Here is a 20,292-nt window from a genome sequence, read left to right as displayed (position 1 = left end):
TAAAAAAAATTGACTAAGAATAAAACATAAGTTGAGATGTGCAACGTTGCAATCGGAGATAAGAACACTTTTTTCGGCGTGCATACGTCGATAATTGATTTCATTCGCGGCAGGCGTAATGAGATAATTATTCGACCATGGGTGTAGGCATTTTGCCGCTAGCCGTACGGAAGGCGCGTCGCACTGCAGAGATTACTCCATCGCGTTTCCTTCCCTGGCTCGCGCGACGCGCCACCGTTAAACAAGGATTACATGTCATCATTTTATACTCTCTGCTCCGGTTTTTACACGGAAAAAATAAAATTGCTGATTTATAACAATTTTGTAGTTAATCAAGTATCCATCATGTTTCCATGTAGACTTTACAGTAAACCACCCCCGTGGTTAAATGTGCTCTCCACTTTTGTAAAATGTACATTTGAAACATGTCGGACTTATCTTTTAACAATTTAATTGTTAAATCAGCAATCCATTTTTTCCGTGTACCGTAAGTAAAGGGAAAATATGTGTCCTCATTGTAATGATTCAGAAACTCTGATTATATTTAATTTCTTTTGTAACATAAACAGAAAATAGAATGAACGAAAATAAAGCGTCGAAATTTTCGATGCTTACATTTGAGATCATTTAGGAGAATTCATGAAATTTTTTCAGAAGAACTGTCCGTAGCTTTTTAAAAAACAATGATGATTATAAAAAAAAAACATAAAAGTTATGCATATCGATGCAATCAGACATAAATACCCTTTCGTTCGCGTGCACTCGTTGGTTTTTTAATCCATTCATCTCATAAAAAACTTGAACATGGTTAATATACTATTTTTTTGCGTGTAGTTTTTCCCAGTGGTTAGCGGCCGCGTAGCGGCCACAGGCCCCTAGTTTTTTAATATTAACGATAATAATTGGACCGCGTTTAGCAGAAAGGAACCAAGCCACATCAGCTATTGCGAAATTTAATTGGGCAGTTTAATTTTTCACAAGAGAACGTTTATGCGGGTTCTTTTGAAAATGTTAAGGAATTTGCCTCTCACTATGCAGAAAATTTCCCTGAAATTCTCACAACCGTTTTCATGTAAAAAATTGAATTTCCCAATTAAATTTGACGATAACTGATGTAGCTCTCTTTCTTTCTGCTTACCTATCGCGGTTCAATCTATAGAATCCTCTGAAAATCTTCAAACGAGATATTTTGGTTTATTCTTAAGCTAAATGCAATACAATTTTCTTTGTTCGATTCGATGTTAGGTTAAGGAAAGAATATGTTCACAGAGTGACTCCGACCACAGCCGTGAATATTGCATGGTATAGAATGAATTATCCACTCCCACATTTTTTTTGATCCTCTGTAGCTTTGCGCAAAATAAGCCATTGAGTTTTCTCTCTCGTTAAACGCTGTCCACTTGGACCGCTTTCAGCAGAAAGGAACCGAGCCACGTCAGCTTTTGCCAAATTTAATTGGGCATATACATTTTTTACATGAAAACGGTTGTGCGGATTTTTATGCAAATTTCAGTTAATTTTCTGCATCTTACGATGCAAATGCCCAAACATTTTCCAAGGAATCCGCACAAACGTTTTCTTGTAAAATATTAAATTTCCCAATTAAATTTGACAATAACTGATGTGGCTTGGATCCTTTCTGCTTAGCACGGTCCACTTGTGGAATTGTGGATCGGAATAATTTCGAATATTTAATCAGAGCGATTTTATCATCTTTATGCTCCCCTTCCTCCCCCCCCCCACCCGCCCGTTATTGCATAAGAGTTTTCACCGGAATTCAGCAGAAATTGGCGAGGTCAAATGCCACGCTTGTTGCTCCCGTAGGATTTAGATGTTCGTCATCGCAAAGGGAGTCATCAGAGTGACGCACTTCAAATCTTCACCCGTCCACGTCATTTGATAGCGCGGCGGCTTCGACGAGGCCTTTTACCTTTGCGCGGTGCAAACGTATATGTCGTCCAACGCGGTGTTGGACGACATATAGTTCCATCCTAGCGAGAGTATTATGCCACGTTTGGGCCGGTCTCCGATTGGTTAATCAGTTTTGGGCTTTAACTGAGGCTCCAGTTGGAATAAGAAACAAGGTTGCCACAGTCAGGGGAAACCGGGGCATGACAGGGAATTGCAAAAAGTCAGGGAGGGAAAATCACAAAAATGTCAGGGAAAATTGTCAAGTCACTTTTATTTCAGTTATAGAATGAGTTTGACGTTTCGAACAAAAAATTGTACCTAAAAATTATACTTCAAGTCTTGTCTTTTTTTGCATCTGGCATATCCTCCATTGTCAGGGAATTTTGCCAAAATGTGTCAGAGAAATCAGGGAAATGTCAGGGAATTGCATGTTTTATGTGGCAACCCCGAGAAAGCATCTAAATATGGCACACGGTTTTTTTTTTGAAAACTGGCTTATTTTTACATTTTCATTCAAAAACAGATCCACTGCGCTTAGAGGCACATTTCAGCACTGCTCATACTAAAAAATATCTTTTATGAAACCTGAATTATAGCTGAAAGTATGCGGACGTGAAAACCGTCAGATTTGAAAAATCGAATGCAATATTTTACGTTCGAATGCTTTCAGCGTTATTTTAGGATTAACAAAATAGATTCTTTATGAAGACCAGCTGTAATGCGGCACATATGCTTTTATTCCAACCTTAGATTACAAAAAAAATTGAGATTTTGGAATCTACATAGGTAATCCCAGCCTCAAAAGATTTCAACAGACTGTGCAAAAGAGCCTGTTCAAACTGAGCTCAACAGTTATGTCGTGAGAAAAGATCCACGAAAGCAGCAAAGGTCAATTTTGATGCTTTTCTTGCCCTTTCATCGGCTAATAGCCACTTTCGGTGTGAAAGATAACTGGCTTCCTATGACTCGATCTCACTGGTTGAAGGTGAATCAAGAACATCTCATTGTGACTAGTAACATTCACGTTGTTTTTAACTTATCACGCGTTTTTTGTTGTTTTCGATGCAATTATTTTCTGTTATGGCGCAATCTTTTTATGTAAGCTGTCGCACGTACCTATCCGCGGATCACAAAGAAAAAACCAGCAACCTTACATTAACATTCAGAGTGAGATCCTTTTCGCAATACTTTGAAAAAAGTAAGAACTCTACTTGTCCCCCCAAAAAAATATGATATTGAGAATAACATATTGAGAGAATTATCTTTATGAGTAATGAAATGAATGTACGACCAATCATTAAAAATTAATTAAAATTCAACTATTTAAAAATTTAATTAAATAAAAATTGAAAGAAGAAAATAAATTAACCTAACCTTGTAAGTAAACCTTAGAATCATACCTTACCAGTGGTATCTTATGAGTATATTAGTACTAGGTTACCTTTCATTTATAATCACTTCCAACCCATATTCTCCATTGTGGGAACTTTTCGATCCCATTCGATATTCAGCCAGGATGGGATAGAAAAGCTTCATAAAATGTAGCAGATGGATTAGAAATAAGTATGAATGAAAGGTGTCAAGGCTACTGATGTACTTATTTTATTACAAAAAGAAATGGGTATACATTGCAGAAAAAAGTCGAAGAACATATTTTGTTTATCCAGCCTGAAGGAGTTTTCACCGATCAAATGCAACACTTTTAAAAAGACTGTAGATGTTTTATCTCGAACTTCCGGGAGTAAGTGCTTTTTGGAAAATTTTTAATAAAAAAACGGCGAAAAGTTGTAAGAAAAAAGGAAGAAGAAGAGGTAAGCAGCGTGGAATCCAGCTGGGCCGATTTTGATCAAGACTGTTCAATTTTCCTTATCCCATGCAGTATTCTTCTGAGTGTAGGTCTTTTTCTCTTATGAATCGATAGTTACTCAAGGGCCGTTCAATTATTACGTACGAACTATACCTGAGGGGGACAGGGGGTCTGAGCTTGTCTTACGGGGTATACGAGAAGAAGGTTTGGGGGAGGTTCGCTGAATCTCACGAAAGCCTTTCATTGAAAAATGCAATATAAATACTTTTTCCCATTCTCTTCTCAAACTGTCTCCGTGATTATATGAAAATTGGGGAGGGGATGGCCAGGTCAGTCTTACGTAATCCAAAGGGGGGGGGGGCGGAAGGTTGTTTTACAGTTGCCTTTCAAGGGAAAGGAGATCAAAATGTTGGCAAAACGCCTTACGTAATATTTGAACGGCTCCTCAGCTTTTGTGAAATTCATGAATTTCTGGGAGAATATGACAACCTCTGAGAGCAGGAAGATGACGCGTCCAACATTATGACGATCGTCTGGGCCGTCTCTCATACTGATTTTGCAAAGGTCAGTAGGCAATTTTCCCTGAGCAACGGCGTTAATTTTGCAAAAATATGTCCCCGAATCCTGCAAAATCCTCGATTATCAATCACGTAACGATCAGACATCACTGTGCTGCCATAAGCGACCACAGCAGCGTAGACGTGCGCCCCCCATTATCATAAATTACCATCCTTTGGTACACATATATTAGACACCGAAAATAAATATGTATCGGTATCACAACTTTAGCATGCCTCTACAAGAATACATCAAGATCGACTGGCAAATCGGAGATTACTCGTATACCTTATGATTACTGATGTGCGAGTGTTTTGGTAACAATTCATGAAACAGGTTTTCGTCCTCTTCATATCAGCATAGTTTTGAGGCTGCATGCTTCCTGCCTCCTCGAAAAATGGTTACATGAAGTTATTGGCAGTTGGTTAGTTACTGAAGTTAGTCGCAGTGTTACACGTTACGCGGTTTGGGCCTGGATTAAATAAAGTGCCGTTCCGGGGATTGATAATGCAGATTTTGGTATGTCTTCATCAGATATATTTTATTTGAGGCTCACAGGATCAAAATCGAATCATCTCCAATTTCTCCGACCTTTGAAAATACGCTAAAAACTGTCATCTTGCTGGTTTTTTATGGAATTTTCCCTTTGAATAGAGCCTAACATTTTCCGAGCACTACCTGAGAATAATCAGCACTCAACGCTTTGAGCCTCAAAGATCATTAGATTTTTAAAAAATCAAGCGCAAAAAAATTGGAGATGGTCTCTTTTAATCTTACTTAATTCTAATTCTAGTTTTTTTGTCCTAAATAAAACATGTTATCGAATTTTCTTGCTCGAGGAAATTGATTTTATAACACAAAGCAATGAAAAAAAAAACATTTAAAAAATGTAAAATGTAAAACCATGAACAAAGTTATAATAATTAGTTTCGACAAACGTAAAATGAGTGACATTTGACAAGTGGCATCGCAATGAAGGCAATTTTGCTGTTTTGACTGAGTCAGTCTGTTTATTTGAATTGCATCAGTAATTTTTTTTAGAAAGACTCGATTTTGAAAATTTGGACGTTCCGGCCCTTCTCCGCGAGACCAAGCATCTCCGTTTGCAACGTTATAGACCTCCTTTGTACTTTATTTCTTCTTCGGAAAACTACTCAACGTATGATTTCTTGAAAACTTCCTCGAGTTATCTTATTCTTGGTAGCAGAATATTCTGTATGAATTTCAGGCTACTAAGCTAGCTTGTTTCTTCTCGAAAACATCAAATAGGAGCGGAAATTTTGAAACACTGCGATGGAGATACGTGATTTTGTACTTTGGCCATCGATGTATCGAATGGTTTGTCATTTAAACTTATGGAGAAGAATCGATAATCAGGGTGTTCGCAACAAACACCTGAAATCGGTTATTTACCGTAGCTTCAAATGGAAAAATATCGATAATCGATCATTCACGCCACGCCAGTTTCGTGGATCCTCTGGCAGGAAGAAGGGAACTTCAAACTTCACATGTGTCGCGTGATCATCGTTAAGCCGTGCACAATAATCAAACACGCAGCTGATGGATGCGCTGACCTCCAATTTCTCATCTCATCATTTTCTCCGTAAAATTAGCTCGGCACAGCATTGAATTTTCACGTTACATCCGCGTAATGAGTGGAATCAGTCCTGGTATTTTCCGATCCCTCACTCATGGTCATGGCGTGGCGTGCTTTGCGATATCGATCGATCTGTCATTTAAACTATAGAAAAGGATCTAAAAACAGGGTGTTCGCAACGAATACCTTAAAAATAGATTATTCAAATAGATTATTATCTAAGATTGATCATTTACGCTGTCTCGTGGAGCGAAACGATGATGAAACCCCGTTACCAGGACGGTAAAATATTTTTCCGGCGGGAATATCCGCGGCCCCGAAAACTCCTCAACTGGAGTCGAGATTTTTTCCCCAAGCTGGCGGAATTTTCTAAAACTGCAGACAGCTCGAATGTCGTAATAATTTGTCGGATTTTTGTCATTTTTGTTGAGTTGCAGCAGCCGGGAGCGAGGATTTAGGCTCCAGGAGCCAAGGTTTTTGGAGAGTGGATATAGATGGATTTTGGTTGTGGTGTTTGAAAATTTCCGCTTAGTTTTCATATTTTGCAGGAGAGGCTCCTCGACTTTTTTCGCGAGATTTTCAGAGAACATTGCTGAAAGAACGAAGAGAAATCGAACGACTTTAGTAAAAAACGGTACTGAGAAAGAACTATGGTTAAAATTTCTAAATTACCGGTGTTCGATTTGAACTCTTAATGTGTATATAATAGTCATAACCACAAAGCCACCATGTTTTACCACCATTAATGGTATATTTTACAATTCAGGTACATTTTTATTCACGAAGTGGTAAAATGACCAACATAGGGATAAAATGACGAATAGTTGTGGTAAAATTATTACTAATTTGATGGTAAAATTACCAGAAGATATAATTGTCACTTAGGTGAAAACACCACTCTTACTGGTTTCATGTTTACTATCTAAATTAAGAATTCACATGGAACACTACTAATTTGATGATTATAATCATAGTCTTCTCTGAGTAGAATTATCAGGGCATCAGGCCTTCTTTAGGAAAGTGAGACGTGATAGCATATTTGCAACGCTGCGAAAGCAAGATTTTTATTTTCACCATACAAATATTTTCTATCTTCGTAAGTTAGCAGGTTGAAATCTGCGCAACTGGATACGATACTTCATCAATTTCATCGAGGGAAAATTTCATGATATGTTTAGGATTTGTAACCCAAAGGGAAAATGAGTTTTGTCCCAAAAAACTAGAAAATTTGAAACTTGTGCCGGCTGCGTATCAGAAAATAATTTTTCACCCTATATACAGACGCCAAAGAGTGGAAAATCGGACCGTAGTTATGACGGGTTGAAGTTACAGTTCAAAAACGTCGCTTTGAAGAAAAACTATCTTAAGTTTTAATCAGCCAGCTTCGGGTGGGGCGCAAGGCGTCGGATTAAAATGCAAATTTGAGTCCTCTATTTCCAAAAGAATGAATTATGCAGCTAGAATCTTATTCTTTCGAGGAGAGTGTCTTTTGTCGGAGACTCAAATAATTGCGATTTTTCGACTCGATTTGGCATAAATCACTTACCAGCGGGTTGATCATTGAAATTGATAGACAAAGCTATAGACAAAGGATACATAAGGAGTATGGAGCTATGTCGGGTTTTACTTGGGTCGCCGGTTAGTCTATTACTTACCTCCTTTGTCCATTGCAACTACCCGCTTCCACCAATAGGATCCCTCCATATCCCTTTTGTCTTCTTTGTTTACAGCTTTGCCTATCAATTTCAATAATCGGCCCTCTGAAAACTTGCCTCTACACACTAAGGTTCCTTTTCTCGTAAACAGCTACATTTAAGTGTAGGTATGGAATCGTCTGCACTAACCCAGTTGTACCCAGACAAAAGTTAAACCTCTTCCTGGTAGAATCAGCCCTTTGAACTACAATTGTTGGCTCAGTTTACAAACAGCGTTCGTAGCTTTAATTTCCCTATGCACATAAGTGTTTTTACGGATATGCCGGAAATTGTAGTTCCCGGCTGCAAATTGTAGTTCAATTAATACAGAGCCAATTGGACCACATTTTGAAATAAGGAACTACAATTTCTGGCACATAAAAACACCTAACATAGGGAAACTAATGGCACCTGGCTAAAATGAGCTAGAAACAATAGCTCCTTATCGCAAAATGTTGTCCAATTAGAAGTCATATTTATTATGATTAAGAACCGACGGGGCAAAAAATTAATGGAACTTCAATGGATAACATGCATCGATGAGAATTATGAAAACAGTAGCACCAGGATTGCAGGATTTCATGATGGGTCAATGGCACTCATTTTTATTTAAACCATTTTCTAAAAGTACGGAGTGGAGTGAGCTCCTAGAAATTTTTCAGATTTTTTTAACCGCAAATTTCAAAGAAACCCTGTTTTAAAAATTACAAAAATGGGACCCGTTTGCATGAAGATATTTTTGACGCTGATGGCGTGGCCAAGCGGGGGAAACAGCGTTCGCTGATTGGCTGAACTCATATTTAAGCATCGCAATGCTATTGATATATCAACTCAACAGTTGGATTTTGATTGGTCGAGCTTAGGATCAGCTTTTTCTTCCCCTCGAAACGATGGTTTAAACTTTTCAATGATTTTTTTTTCGAAATTGTACGTGAGGATAACTACATTACAATACTGTAAAAATTCCTTACCACTGACTCATTCCCATTTGCCCGTAATGTTTCAAGAGAATATGAGAACACATACTGTTCATCCAAAATTTTCATAAGGTGTTCTTGAGGATAGAATGTCGCTCGACAGAGCAAAATTTTGCGAGAATTTTGCAAAACCGAGATGAATGGTTTTGCGGTTTCGCCGCTACATGCATGTTTATAAAATACACATGGGGCCAAAAAAGAGTAATAGAGATAAGTTACCACCAAAAGGAACCAAAGCAATGACGATCCTTCCACGTTGGCAACACTGTATTGAATCCATTATAAATAGTCGATTTTTGTGAAGCAGCCTGCTTGAATGTATTTCGATTTTTGTTCTAATCGCCTTATTAGGGTATGGAGTAAGAAATAAATACTATCGAGTAGTGCTGCAATGAGCAACGAGTTTCAGCATTGCCAACTTCACAGAATTGCCATTGACTGTTACCAACACGTCAATCTGCAGGCTCATTATTAAAATGTATGGACAATCCGATAGACAAGATAGACAAAGTGAATATGGAGCGATCCTATTGGTGGAAGCGAGTGGTTGCAATATGGACATTCGAGATAAGTAATAGACTAACTAAAGGCAACTCACGAGAGACCGTATTGTTAGTCCACCATTTTCCTACTTAGTCTATAACAAACACCTGATTTAACCAACACGATTAATATAGATAGCTTTGTCTATAAATTTGAAAAACCAGCATGCAGATTGTCATTCATGAAGATATCAGCGGCACTGAAAGAGTCTATTAATACTCCTTCAGCCATACCGAAACAAAATCCGAACCTCTCTAAGATTTCCCCTCCCCCTGCGTAAAATCATGCGGTTGAACCCTTCAAAACCTCCAACTTGTAGGGGTCCGCACCGTTTTAGCGGGCTGATTGTTGAAATAGATAGACAGAGCTATAGATAAAGAAGAGAAAAGAGATATGCAGGGATCCTATCGGTGGAAGCGGGTGGTGACAATGGACAAAGGAGGTAGGTAATAGACTAACTAATAGCAACCCTACAAAGACCCTATGGTTAGCTCATCATTTTCTTCCGTAGTCTGTAGGAACCAATCATTTCAACCAATAAGGTCGCTCCATACTCCCTATGTCTTCTTTGTCCATCGCTCAGTCTATCAATTTCAAGAATCAGCCCACAGATCTTTGTCGATCCAAAGGGAAACGTCGTAGCCGTCGACTGACTTTTGCAAATGTCAACGAAATTTACATGAAATATATGGATCCTCATACGGTGGTTTACGCAACCTCAGTTCACCTTGCTCCGAAGATCCGGGTAGACGAACCCGCTGCCACGGCATATTCCACTAGATTGCATCCAGTGCAAAATGTTACCGCTCGGCAACCACGTATTAATTGGACGTGTTTCTACCAAATGGAACTATGTGCAATAAGACATGAGCCCTGAGACCCATAAGAATATATGCATAACAGGGCTCACGTCATAATGCACACAGTTCCGTCTGGCAGAAGTACGTCCAATACATCTTAATTTCTCATTTTGATTATGATTTATGACGACCATCAAACAGTCGAAGAATCAGAATTTCCGCCCTTTGAACAAGGAGGAAAATGCGGTTTGAATTAACAAAATAAGTCAGGGCCGGATCTACTTACTTGCCGCCCATGGGCCGCCTGTATTTTGCCGCCCCCTTCTCATTCGTTTTGAAACATCAATAAAAACCATCAAGTGAACGTGCCGGAGGGGGAGGGGTTCATAAGACGCGTTTACTCGTGTTGGACACATTTTTTGCGAGAGCCCTGTCAACACTATACTAGCAAAAGTTCACGGAACTTGGCGCGATAGTAAAGTTCCGTAAACCTATCTCCCTGTGGAAAATGCCTTCCATTTATATGAAATGAACGAAAAAATAATGATAGAACATTAATGTGGTTTTAATAATTTTAACTTCCGCCGCTTCGCCGCGCTGACCGCTCTGTGTTTGACGCAATGCATGAAGTATTCATGCAGTCTTGTAGGCGCTATGCGTTTCACGCCGCCCGCTGCTGACTGCAGCGATCGCACTGTCTTTAACGCAATGCGGGAAGTATTCATGCAGTCCTGTAGGCGCTAATATATGTGTTACATACCAACCGCCGCGCCGCGCGCCGCCGAGGGTTTCTCCGTTGCATCTCAAGTTCTCGTCATCATTGCTCTCTGCCGCCGCGCCGTTCCAGACCAAATTCCGTGTCCGGTTTCTCTCTTAGTCTTAACTCGACTAATTAAAGGTCCTGTCTATTGTACCACAGAAAGACGAAAAATTAGAAATACACTCCCAGTAAATGAGAGATTTTGTCACCTTTTCTCGTTTGTAATTTTTTTCTCTGATTCCGAATTTTCTTTATAGCTACATTTAAAAAAATTGCAAAACTTGCCGCCCCCTAAATTTGCCGCCATGGGCCGCGGCCCATGTGGCCACCCCCTAAATCCGGCCCTGAAATAAGTGGTCTTTTATTTGTGTAACTCTTAATTCGTAGTGGTTGTGACCAATGATAGTGGTAATTTTTACTATTAAGTGTTAGTTCCATAAATGCGATGGTAAAATTAACACAAGATTACCCTCAGCTAGAACCATTCCTCGAGTTTTGAAGATTTCCTTCGAAAATTCTACTTCCGATTTTCCAATTTAACTTAAAAAAACCCGTCTTTTTGAGGCCGTCTGCGCTTTGAAGACTTAAGCACATTCCCAATACTTTGCCTTCAATTTGCATGTAGGCCAAAAAACGTTTTTTGTGTAGTCCGTGCGAGGATTTGCGTGTCTTGTGTGTGCGTGTGTGTTTTTTTTTTTTTTTCATATATTTTTACATATTTTGCCTCGCAAAAGATTACATTAAAGTCCGGGCTAACGATTTTGATGGTTCACATATTATTTTCTATTTCGATCTCAAAAATCGAGGATGGATAGGTACATTATCTAAAAATAATAACGCTTTCCTGCATTGCTTTGGAGATAGAGGCAATAATGCTTCAATGATTGGAAGATATACGGCATCAGGATTATTTCAACGATTTTTAATTTTAAATTTTACGTTATTACCGCTAAAAAAACTTAAAAAAGGCACGCCAGATTTTACCGGAAGTAAGATAAATTCTCTCATGAGTCTACTCAATTTTTAACAGAGATACCGTAGGGCATCAAGGATGACCAGACATCTGGCAACATTTGTCATTTTTTTTAATGATATTAATAGGAGATTGACTTTCTACAATGATTAGACTAGATGCTTAAAAAATATTTATATTACATGAGGTTTATGTTAAAAGATCGATGCATTTTAATCAAGGCTGATCATTGTAAAAAGTAAATATAAAATAAATGCAAATAGCAAGAATACAATGAATTATATAGGAGATTGATCATCGATGTACTGTGTTTAAAAAAAGACTGCAGTTTGCAAAGAGGAACTACAATTTGTAGTTCGTCCGTAAAAACTCCCATGTGTATGGAAAAACTAATGGTACATACATCGTTTCTGAACTGAGCCAGAAATATTAATTCCGAATCGCAAAATGCAGTCAAAACATTTCTTTCCTGATTACGTGTGGACGAAACTGATAAATCGATTTTTTTCTCTGTTTATTTTGGAAAAAATTTCTCCTTCCGCGTACTTGCAGGACGTAAATGCTCGTAACAGCTACTCTGCCGTGCTAAGGAAGATCGCTGTATGCACATTCCAGAGTTGCCAAATTTCCTTCGATAAAACGTTTATTTTTGAGGAAAGTTATGAATACTTTTCCTTGAAATTTTCAGGAACTTTAGATGAAATTGCAAGCAACATTATCTGAAAGATTGGAAGAATCCCCACAAGTTTCCTTGAAAATTCGTATCTTATCAGACGAAATTTGGCAACGCCTGAAGGGTCATACGGCGTTTTTCCCTAGCCCGGCAGTACTGTCACCATGGCCCAAAACATCTCGCCCATTCAATATCCTCCACAGCTGACCCTCCACTCCCTTCAGCAGCCTGCTTGAAGAAGGGACGGAGGGAGGGAGGCACTAGGGATTAGGCCACGGGGGAGGGGGGGGGGGGGGCTGCGGCACTTACACGCGCTTTTGGCGGGCCATGCGTCGCGCCCACAGCCCCACCCGCACCCTCTTTGTATACCGCACGCTCCATCTGCACGCTCCGTTCAAACTCCAGCCGAATTTCGTCCCGAACGAACGTCCCGCAGCTCTCGCTTCTGGAACGAAAAAACGGAGAGAAATAAAACCAAAACGGACTGAAAAATAATCGCATAGTTGCGGTCTGCACCAGTCGATTTTTGCCTGTTTTCCCGCACGCGTTCACACGCGAATTGCTGCAGGTTCCGTTTTTCGAGTCGAGTGTGTAATGTGGTGTAACATGTGACGTGTCGAGTAACCTTTTCGGCCACCGAAAAGGATGAAAGGCTCCTCGCGGTGGAATCTGTGAAAGTTACGGCGCAAAATTTTCTCAACCTTTTTTACCCATGGATTGAAGGACAGGCTGGATACCGAATTTCGGTAAGGATCAAAGTATACACAATTTGATAAGGTATCGTTGGTCAAATGGAAATCTGTCTTCTATTTTTGTACAGAATTTCATGTAAACTTGCTCTATAAAGGATGACAATCGCAGACTTGGCGAATGTAAGAGGCCCGTTAAAATATACAAATTGGGCATTTTTTCTTGCTTTCTTCTTTTTTTGTCGTAAAATGTACGCAAAAGTCACTTCAAGAACAAAAAAGTCATGAAACAATGTGCCTACGCAAAAGTTACTTCAAGAACGAAAAAGTCATGGAACAATTTTTGCATTGAGATATTGTCAATTTTTAAAAATATTCTTTGTGATGTTAAACGCTGAATAATAATGCAAACTATACAGCATTTAAAAGTAAATGTGCGTAATGACACGTTTGAAACTGACTGGAATAAAATAGTAAAAAGCTCCTAAAAATTCGAGAAAGCATTTTCTGGTAAACCCTATGGAGGTGGAAAGGGAGAATCTTTGATGTGGATCCAGTGAAAGGCATTTTCCGGGCAGTTTTTAGAGGCAATCTTTCTCTTTTTCTTTTAGAGATTTTAAATTTATTCTCATTGCTATGTAACTGATATTGGCTTTTCCAGCCGAGACGTTTTGGTTTTCTAATTGGACTGCATTTAGTAATTTGGAACTATAAATTCTGGCTCTTCTGGAAAAACTTTTATGTGCATAGGGAAACGAATGGCACTTACGTTGTTTTTAAACCGGGCTAGAATTTTTTGTTCCAAATTGCAAAATGTAGTCCAATTGTCTTTTAGCCTACTTACCTGCGATTCTTGTTTCTTGTATATTTATAGGATTCAGTTTTAAGTTGAAAAATCGATCTTATTATATGTTGATGTTGGTGCGGTCTAAAACTGTGCTCTGGCATCATAAACTTTTTTCCATTAGTGTGACAGCTTTAGACGTAGGATTATGGAGTGTTAATTTCAGAATGAGCTTTGATGAGGGTGCAATGTTACACAATTGAGGGATCACACCAAAATGCGAATCTCCTTACTCTTTCGTCTACCGGTGCCCATGAGAAGTCTTATCTACACGTGCTTTATTGTGTCAATATTGACTCCAATCCTGGAACAATTCCCGAGGAAAAATACGAAACTTTCTATTAAGTTTTGGTGTGCTCTATTCTCAGTAACAATAATTCACAACATTAAAAAAATTTATTTGAAATGAACCACTCGACAAGACAGAGCCTATACATTAAATCATGTATAATAATATCTTTTTATTCATATTCCCCATGAAAAACGGTACCCGATGAATTCGCATATTTAAAGTGTTCTTACCCACCCCATACACTGAAGAAAAATATTATCTCATCTTTAAATTTCAATCGACATAGTTGCCAAAAACCCGATATAGTCTAGATTTACCGGTATAGTGGATATTAAAATAGAATAGAGAGCTATTTTTAAAAGCCATAGCCAATACCACTTCCGTCGAGATTCTCTCATTTTTTCCTTTCTTTCTGAGGAGTTGAGGGGAAGGAGGAGATTCAAACTGACCGATCACTCTAATTTATATTCAAAATTTAGCTGAGCTAGAATCCGCTGATTGTGCTTTGAACACCTGTTCTCATACATATTCGCACAAGTTGCTTGTGTAGCACTCTCCGGCGCAGTGCGATCTATTCCCGACATTTATTCCCAAAAATCCGCAGGTAGGTACATCGTTGCGAAAAGCAGGCACTGGCACTCTCCTTTTTGACCACTATTCTCGCTGCTAACTTTTTCAAAGCGTCTTCTGTTTTTGCAGAAATCGAAATTATACCTAGCTTTTTTCTTATGCTTTTACGCTTCTGACTGAACTTTTGTCTAACTTTTCAGCGAAAAATATTAAATTATGTTGAGATGCTCGCGTGACTTTATTCTGAAATGACCATGAGACGACCTCGTCACTTTCGTCATTCTTAGATAAGGCCTAGTCAACATGTCAGGACGACAATGTTTAATATATTCAAGCAATCAAAGCATTATTGTTATGTCGTGAAACAAATAGGTAATAGTTTACTTCATCAGCACTATAGGTAACGCTGAAATTAGGTTACGACTTAAGAAAAAGGAGTTGGTTACGATCAAATGCGATGAACACTACAGAATTTTCATTTTAACCCCTGGATGCAACTATTCGGACTCCATGGATGTCCGTGTTGCATACGCACGCAAGTGAAGGCGTTTTGACTATTCGGGGATTCGCCACTTCAACTTCACCTGCGGCACCGCAGCGCGGCGAGCTTCACTGCGTGAATCCAAAATGGCAGAGCGCTTTCAATTCTGTGTTTATACTAAAAATATACCTGCCCGACAGAAATAGTTGCATACCGGCGTAAGATGTTAGTATTTCTTGTGGTGGTGATCGCGACTTACAATTGTCGCAATCTCAATGATCTAATTTTTAGTTATAGTACCACGATAAGTTCGCACATTCACAATGCAAATGGAAAAGGAGTGTTCAGCAAGAGTACCAATCCTGGAATGCTTTTGCTCTCTTTTTTATGAACACCACACAGAGAAAAAAACTTCGTGCATGGGAGCCGAGGTTGAGGTCATATGGATCTCTGAAGTTTTCTGATCACGCATCCGAAAACTTGAGGTCGAGCTGCCGAAGTTCGGGTCAGACATCGAGGCACTTCGGTGTGTACCGGAGTACTTCAGATGTGTGACCCGAACTTCGGCAGCTCGACCTCAAGTTTTCGGATGCGTGATCAGAAAACTTCAGAGATCCATATGACCTCAACTTCGAGTCCTACGCACGTAGTTTATTTCTCCGTGCATTTGACAGAAAATGAGCCATTTCTTTGGCTACTTGCTCCTCAGTCTATTCGATGCGCTTGGATCCGCCTGCCGGATCAAAGCGTTCATTTCAGTCCTGATGTTAACAACTGAAGAGTGTGGGAATACAAAACCTTTCAAGTGCCAAAAGTTGTTGCTAAGATCGTATATGTTACTTACTGTACATATTAGATTGTTAACACCTCCGCTTGTTAATTTTTTATTGAGAATTTCCCTCTAAATTTTTATCCTATTTCCAAGTCGACATTTTTCTCTCGTAAGCCACTGGGCTCCCGTTAAAAGAAGAAGATAATTGCACAATCTTAGTAACACACGATGACGCTTTCCAAGTTTTGAGTTTCCACACTTCACTTGAGCCACATTATCATGCGTTGCCATCCGGTATGAAAGTCGTCCCGGTATTTGGACCGCAGGACGCAGAAACGAACCAAGCCACATCAGCTATTGCCAAATTTTATCGGGCAATTTAATATTTTACATGAAAACGGTTGTGAGGATTTTTGTGAACATTTCAGTGAGTTTTCTGCATAGTGCGACGCAAATCCCTCAAAATTTTCAAAGGGATCCGCACAAACGTTCTCTTGTAAAATATTAAATTGCACAGTTAATTTGGCAATAGCTGATGTGGCTTGGTTCCTTTCTGCTGAACGCGGTCCAGTTAATCTCCCTGCAAACTGAAAGCTCTCGAAGCCGGTGAGACCTCTATTTGCAATAATTTTGCGGCTGCGTTAAATTACGTAGATTAGATAAAAACGCGACAGAGGAAAGCACCGATATCGAGTCATAAATTTTTGCTCCTCTGACGTAAGGGTGTATACCAACACCTACCAGTGGCGTGGCGTGTTTCGCGATTTAAAGATTGGTCTGCCATTTAAACCTATGGAATAGGATCGATGAACTCGGCGTTCGACCTTAATAATCGATTCTTTACCATAGCTTCAAATGGGGAAATATCGATAATCGATCATTTACGCCACGCCCTTGACACCTGCAGCTTCACGAGGGCCCTGAAGAAAATGAAATCTTACGGACACCTCGGCATATCTCAAAGTGTTCACGCCTTTTCGTTGTGCGGCGTGATGGAACGAATGCAGCCACTTCCTTCCGATCGCGTGACGCTTTCTCGCACACAAAAGTGTATCGACGCGTACAGACTGTCGGGCCCGCACGTTTAGTCAAACGTCATTAGCAGAGCTAACACATTATAATGGGGTCTACGGTATAGAGGTAAAGCACACGGTTATTCTGCCTTCAATTTCCGAGGTAGGCCAATAAACATCCGTCGTGCGAAAACAGTAATATGGTTGCGTGTGCTGTCTTGCATTGAGGGAAAGAGTTTCCGGTTCATATTGAACACCAACGTTCAGTTCGCTATCACAGAACCCGCACCATGGTTCAGCTAGTCGAAATTTCGTTTCCGTGACTGGAAACTTTGGTAACCTCGACCGAAAAACTCTACTCTTTAATATGAGCTAAAGCAAAGCCCAGTCCCAGTACGTAACCAACGTTTTTTTCTCAGAGTGTGTTGACTGAGAATCGATGTAAATCATACCAAATCCCATTTGACGATTTTAATGATAGCTCTTTATTCCATTCATGTCAGTAAGATGAATGATAAGTAAATTTTTCAAGAATAACGTAAATCTCCCGAACGTATTAAGAGAAGGAGTAGTTCCGTAACGTAAATGGAGAGCACACTAAACTTCCCATCACTCTCGGAAAATTTAACTATTTTGACGAGGGAAATGGCATCGTCGGAAAGAAAAGTACTATAAAATCAAAAAATATTTACATAACTAGAAAAAATTCGTCCGAAAAAGAAAAGTCGTTTATCACAATAATTAACATTTTAAGGGGGCGGCCACATGAGCCGCGGCCCATGGCGGCAAATTTAAGGGGCGGAAAAAATTTGCAATTTTTTAAAGTGTAGGTATAAAAAAAAATCGGATTTATAAAAACGAAATTAAAAATGAGAAAAGGCGACAAAATCTCTCATTTCCTGAGAGTACAGTAATTTCTAATTTTGTCGTCTCTCAGTGATACAAGAGACTGCACCCTCAATGAGTCGAGTTACGAGAGAAACCAAACACGCAATTTGGCCTAGAACGGCGCGACTTAGCGAGAACTTGAAACGAGGACTTGAGATGAAAAGGAGAAGCCCTCGACGCGGCGATCGGCATGTAAAACATATTAGCGCCTACAAGACTGCACGAATAATTCACGCATTGCATCAAACACAGTGCGATCATTTCGGTCAGCGTGAAACGCATAGCGCCTACAAGACTGCGTGAATACTTCACGCATTACGCCCAACACGGTGCGGTCTGCGCGGCGCGGCGGCGGAAGTTAATATCATTGAACCACATTTATTATGTTTGTTCTTTCATAATTTTTTCGTTCATTTCTTATGAATAGATGGCCGTGTCCACACAGAGATAGGTTTACGGAACTCATCTTTCGCGCAAAGTTTCGTGAACTTTTGCTAGTAGTGTTGACAGGGCTTTCCCAAAAAATGTGTTCAACACGAGTAAATGCGTCTTATGCACCCCTCCCCCGCTGGCACGTTCATTTGATGGTTTTTATCGAGTTTCAAAACGAATGAGAAGGGGGCGGCAAAATACAGGCGGCCCATGGGCGGCAAGTAGGTGAATCCGGCCCTGTGGTGAACAGGACTTTTTGCATTCGTGGATTCGTTTCTTCTTTTTACCCTGGAAATTCTTTGGTGGGAAAAGGGACTGCTGCCCTCTTCTCCCATTCCTATATATTTTAAATTTTCACGAAAAATGTGTAAATTTTGGTGAATTCTTCAGAGATTTTACGAAGTTTTGTTTCGTAATAGGTTTTTACATTTTTCAAATATTTTAGCCGCCTTCCTCTCTAAAATGTGACTGAATTTATGTCCCTAAATATCAATGAGCCTTTCACATTCATCTCATTTCCGGGCAGGACGATCAAAAAATGACAAACGGAATCACTGATAAATCTATTTCGGTCGCAGCTCCTCTTCAAGTTTGTCCGCTATGAATCATCGCCTGCCGTTCCCACGTGGTGCGCTTTCATTATCAATGTCAGCCGTAACTCTCAGCCTTAGCTTCAAAGTTCAAAATGACCCGCGAAACTGCCGACTGGCAAAATTGCGGAGGACCTAATCACCTCTCTGCAGGAAATGTTTCGGGCGCGTTTATGTAATGGGGAATCGTCATCTTTTGTGACTTACGTACTCTCGCGAAGAGTTACTTGCACGTCAGGCCGCTCCAAAGACCGTAACATATTGTTCATAAATTCACGTGGACTTGATGTAAAATCCTGCGGTGGAATCGAATTGCTTAGGATGACAATGTCGAATACGGAAACCTACCAGGAAATATACAGGGTGATCCCACGTTAAACTCCCAACCCGCAGAAGTGTGTTTTATGTGTCAAAATAAGACTTTTTTCGTCCATTAATTTTTTAACCAAAATTGCTTTTTAAGGTGGCTATACATCGACTCTCCCCCCCCCCCCCTCCGCATAGTTCTGGTAAATACATTGTTTTTCCTGCATTTCGACAACGGTAGTGCACCGAATCTCATGAAAATCAGTACGTCCCAATAATTTTATACTTTGAATTCATTTGTGGCATTAGAAAAATCTCCCTCTCAATTAAATATAGAGTTTCCTCGGTGGGGGGGGGGGGGGGGTCTTAAATTTAAAAGAGCCAATAACTTGGTTCGTGCATAAAAGTTGTATATTATTACCCACGAGACCCTGCTTTTATCAGAAGTTTAGATCTATCTAATACCTTTGATAGTTTCAGCGTATCAAATTATGTGTGCATATTAATTTTCATGATATTCGGTGTATTACCGTTACCAAAATGCAGAGAAAACGATTTATTTTCCAGAACTTGGGGGGGGGGGGGCTGTAGCTCCCTTATGAAGTACCGTTGGAAAAAGTTCAATAGTATAGAAACAAGTCCTAGTTGACATCTAAAGCATCCTCTTGCGGTCCAGAGGTTCAATCGTGTAGAACCCTGTATATCTAAAAGAAGCTTCATCACGTTCTGGCAGTCAGTAAACTCAATTTCTAACTGATCGGAGCGTGCGTCAATTTTGCGGTTTGAAGGTCACCGCAAACGAATCTAACCTACGAAATAATAAAATGCCTAATATGGTATGGGTGTATAAAATTGAGCTTCAGATGAAATTGGTGCAGCATCCAATTAAAGCCCAAAGCGAAAACAGACGAAGAATAAGACGCACGAGATAATTCACGCAAATCAGGTACTTATTTCGTCACTGTCCCTTTTATGTCGCCAGTTTTACAAACGCATTTTATGGTCTGGAAGATAGCAACTGCATAGGTCGTTATCATCACAGTGCTTTCCATTTCCATTCATAATTTTTTCAATGGCGTGATCCGAAAATCCATGACACTCAACCCTAATTTCCTCATAAAG

At 39.7% G+C, this 20,292-nt stretch overlaps 1 protein-coding gene across 2 annotated transcripts in view; it reads left to right on the top strand.

Moving 5' to 3' along the window:
- The first annotated feature begins 4,667 nt into the window (after positions 1-4,667).
- The window catches only part of LOC109039871 (acyl-CoA Delta-9 desaturase), a 40,841-nt gene continuing 25,216 nt past the window's right edge, over positions 4,668-20,292 (top strand). The window contains exon 1 of one of the 2 annotated variants that reach the window (XM_019055571.2): positions 4,668-4,795. In XM_019055571.2, coding sequence (XP_018911116.2) covers positions 4,784-4,795 — 12 coding nt within the window. In that variant the 5' untranslated portion in view covers positions 4,668-4,783. Of the gene's footprint in view, positions 4,796-12,650; positions 13,040-20,292 lie in introns of those variants that run through there. The other variant, XM_019055572.2, reaches the window with a different exon arrangement.

The sequence above is a fragment of the Bemisia tabaci genome, chromosome 5 (genome assembly GCF_918797505.1).
Source record: "Bemisia tabaci chromosome 5, PGI_BMITA_v3".
In the NCBI taxonomy this organism is placed as follows: Eukaryota; Metazoa; Arthropoda; class Insecta; order Hemiptera; family Aleyrodidae; genus Bemisia; species Bemisia tabaci.
Note: the sequence above shows the minus strand (reverse complement) of the source record. Positions and strands in the feature narration are given on the sequence as shown.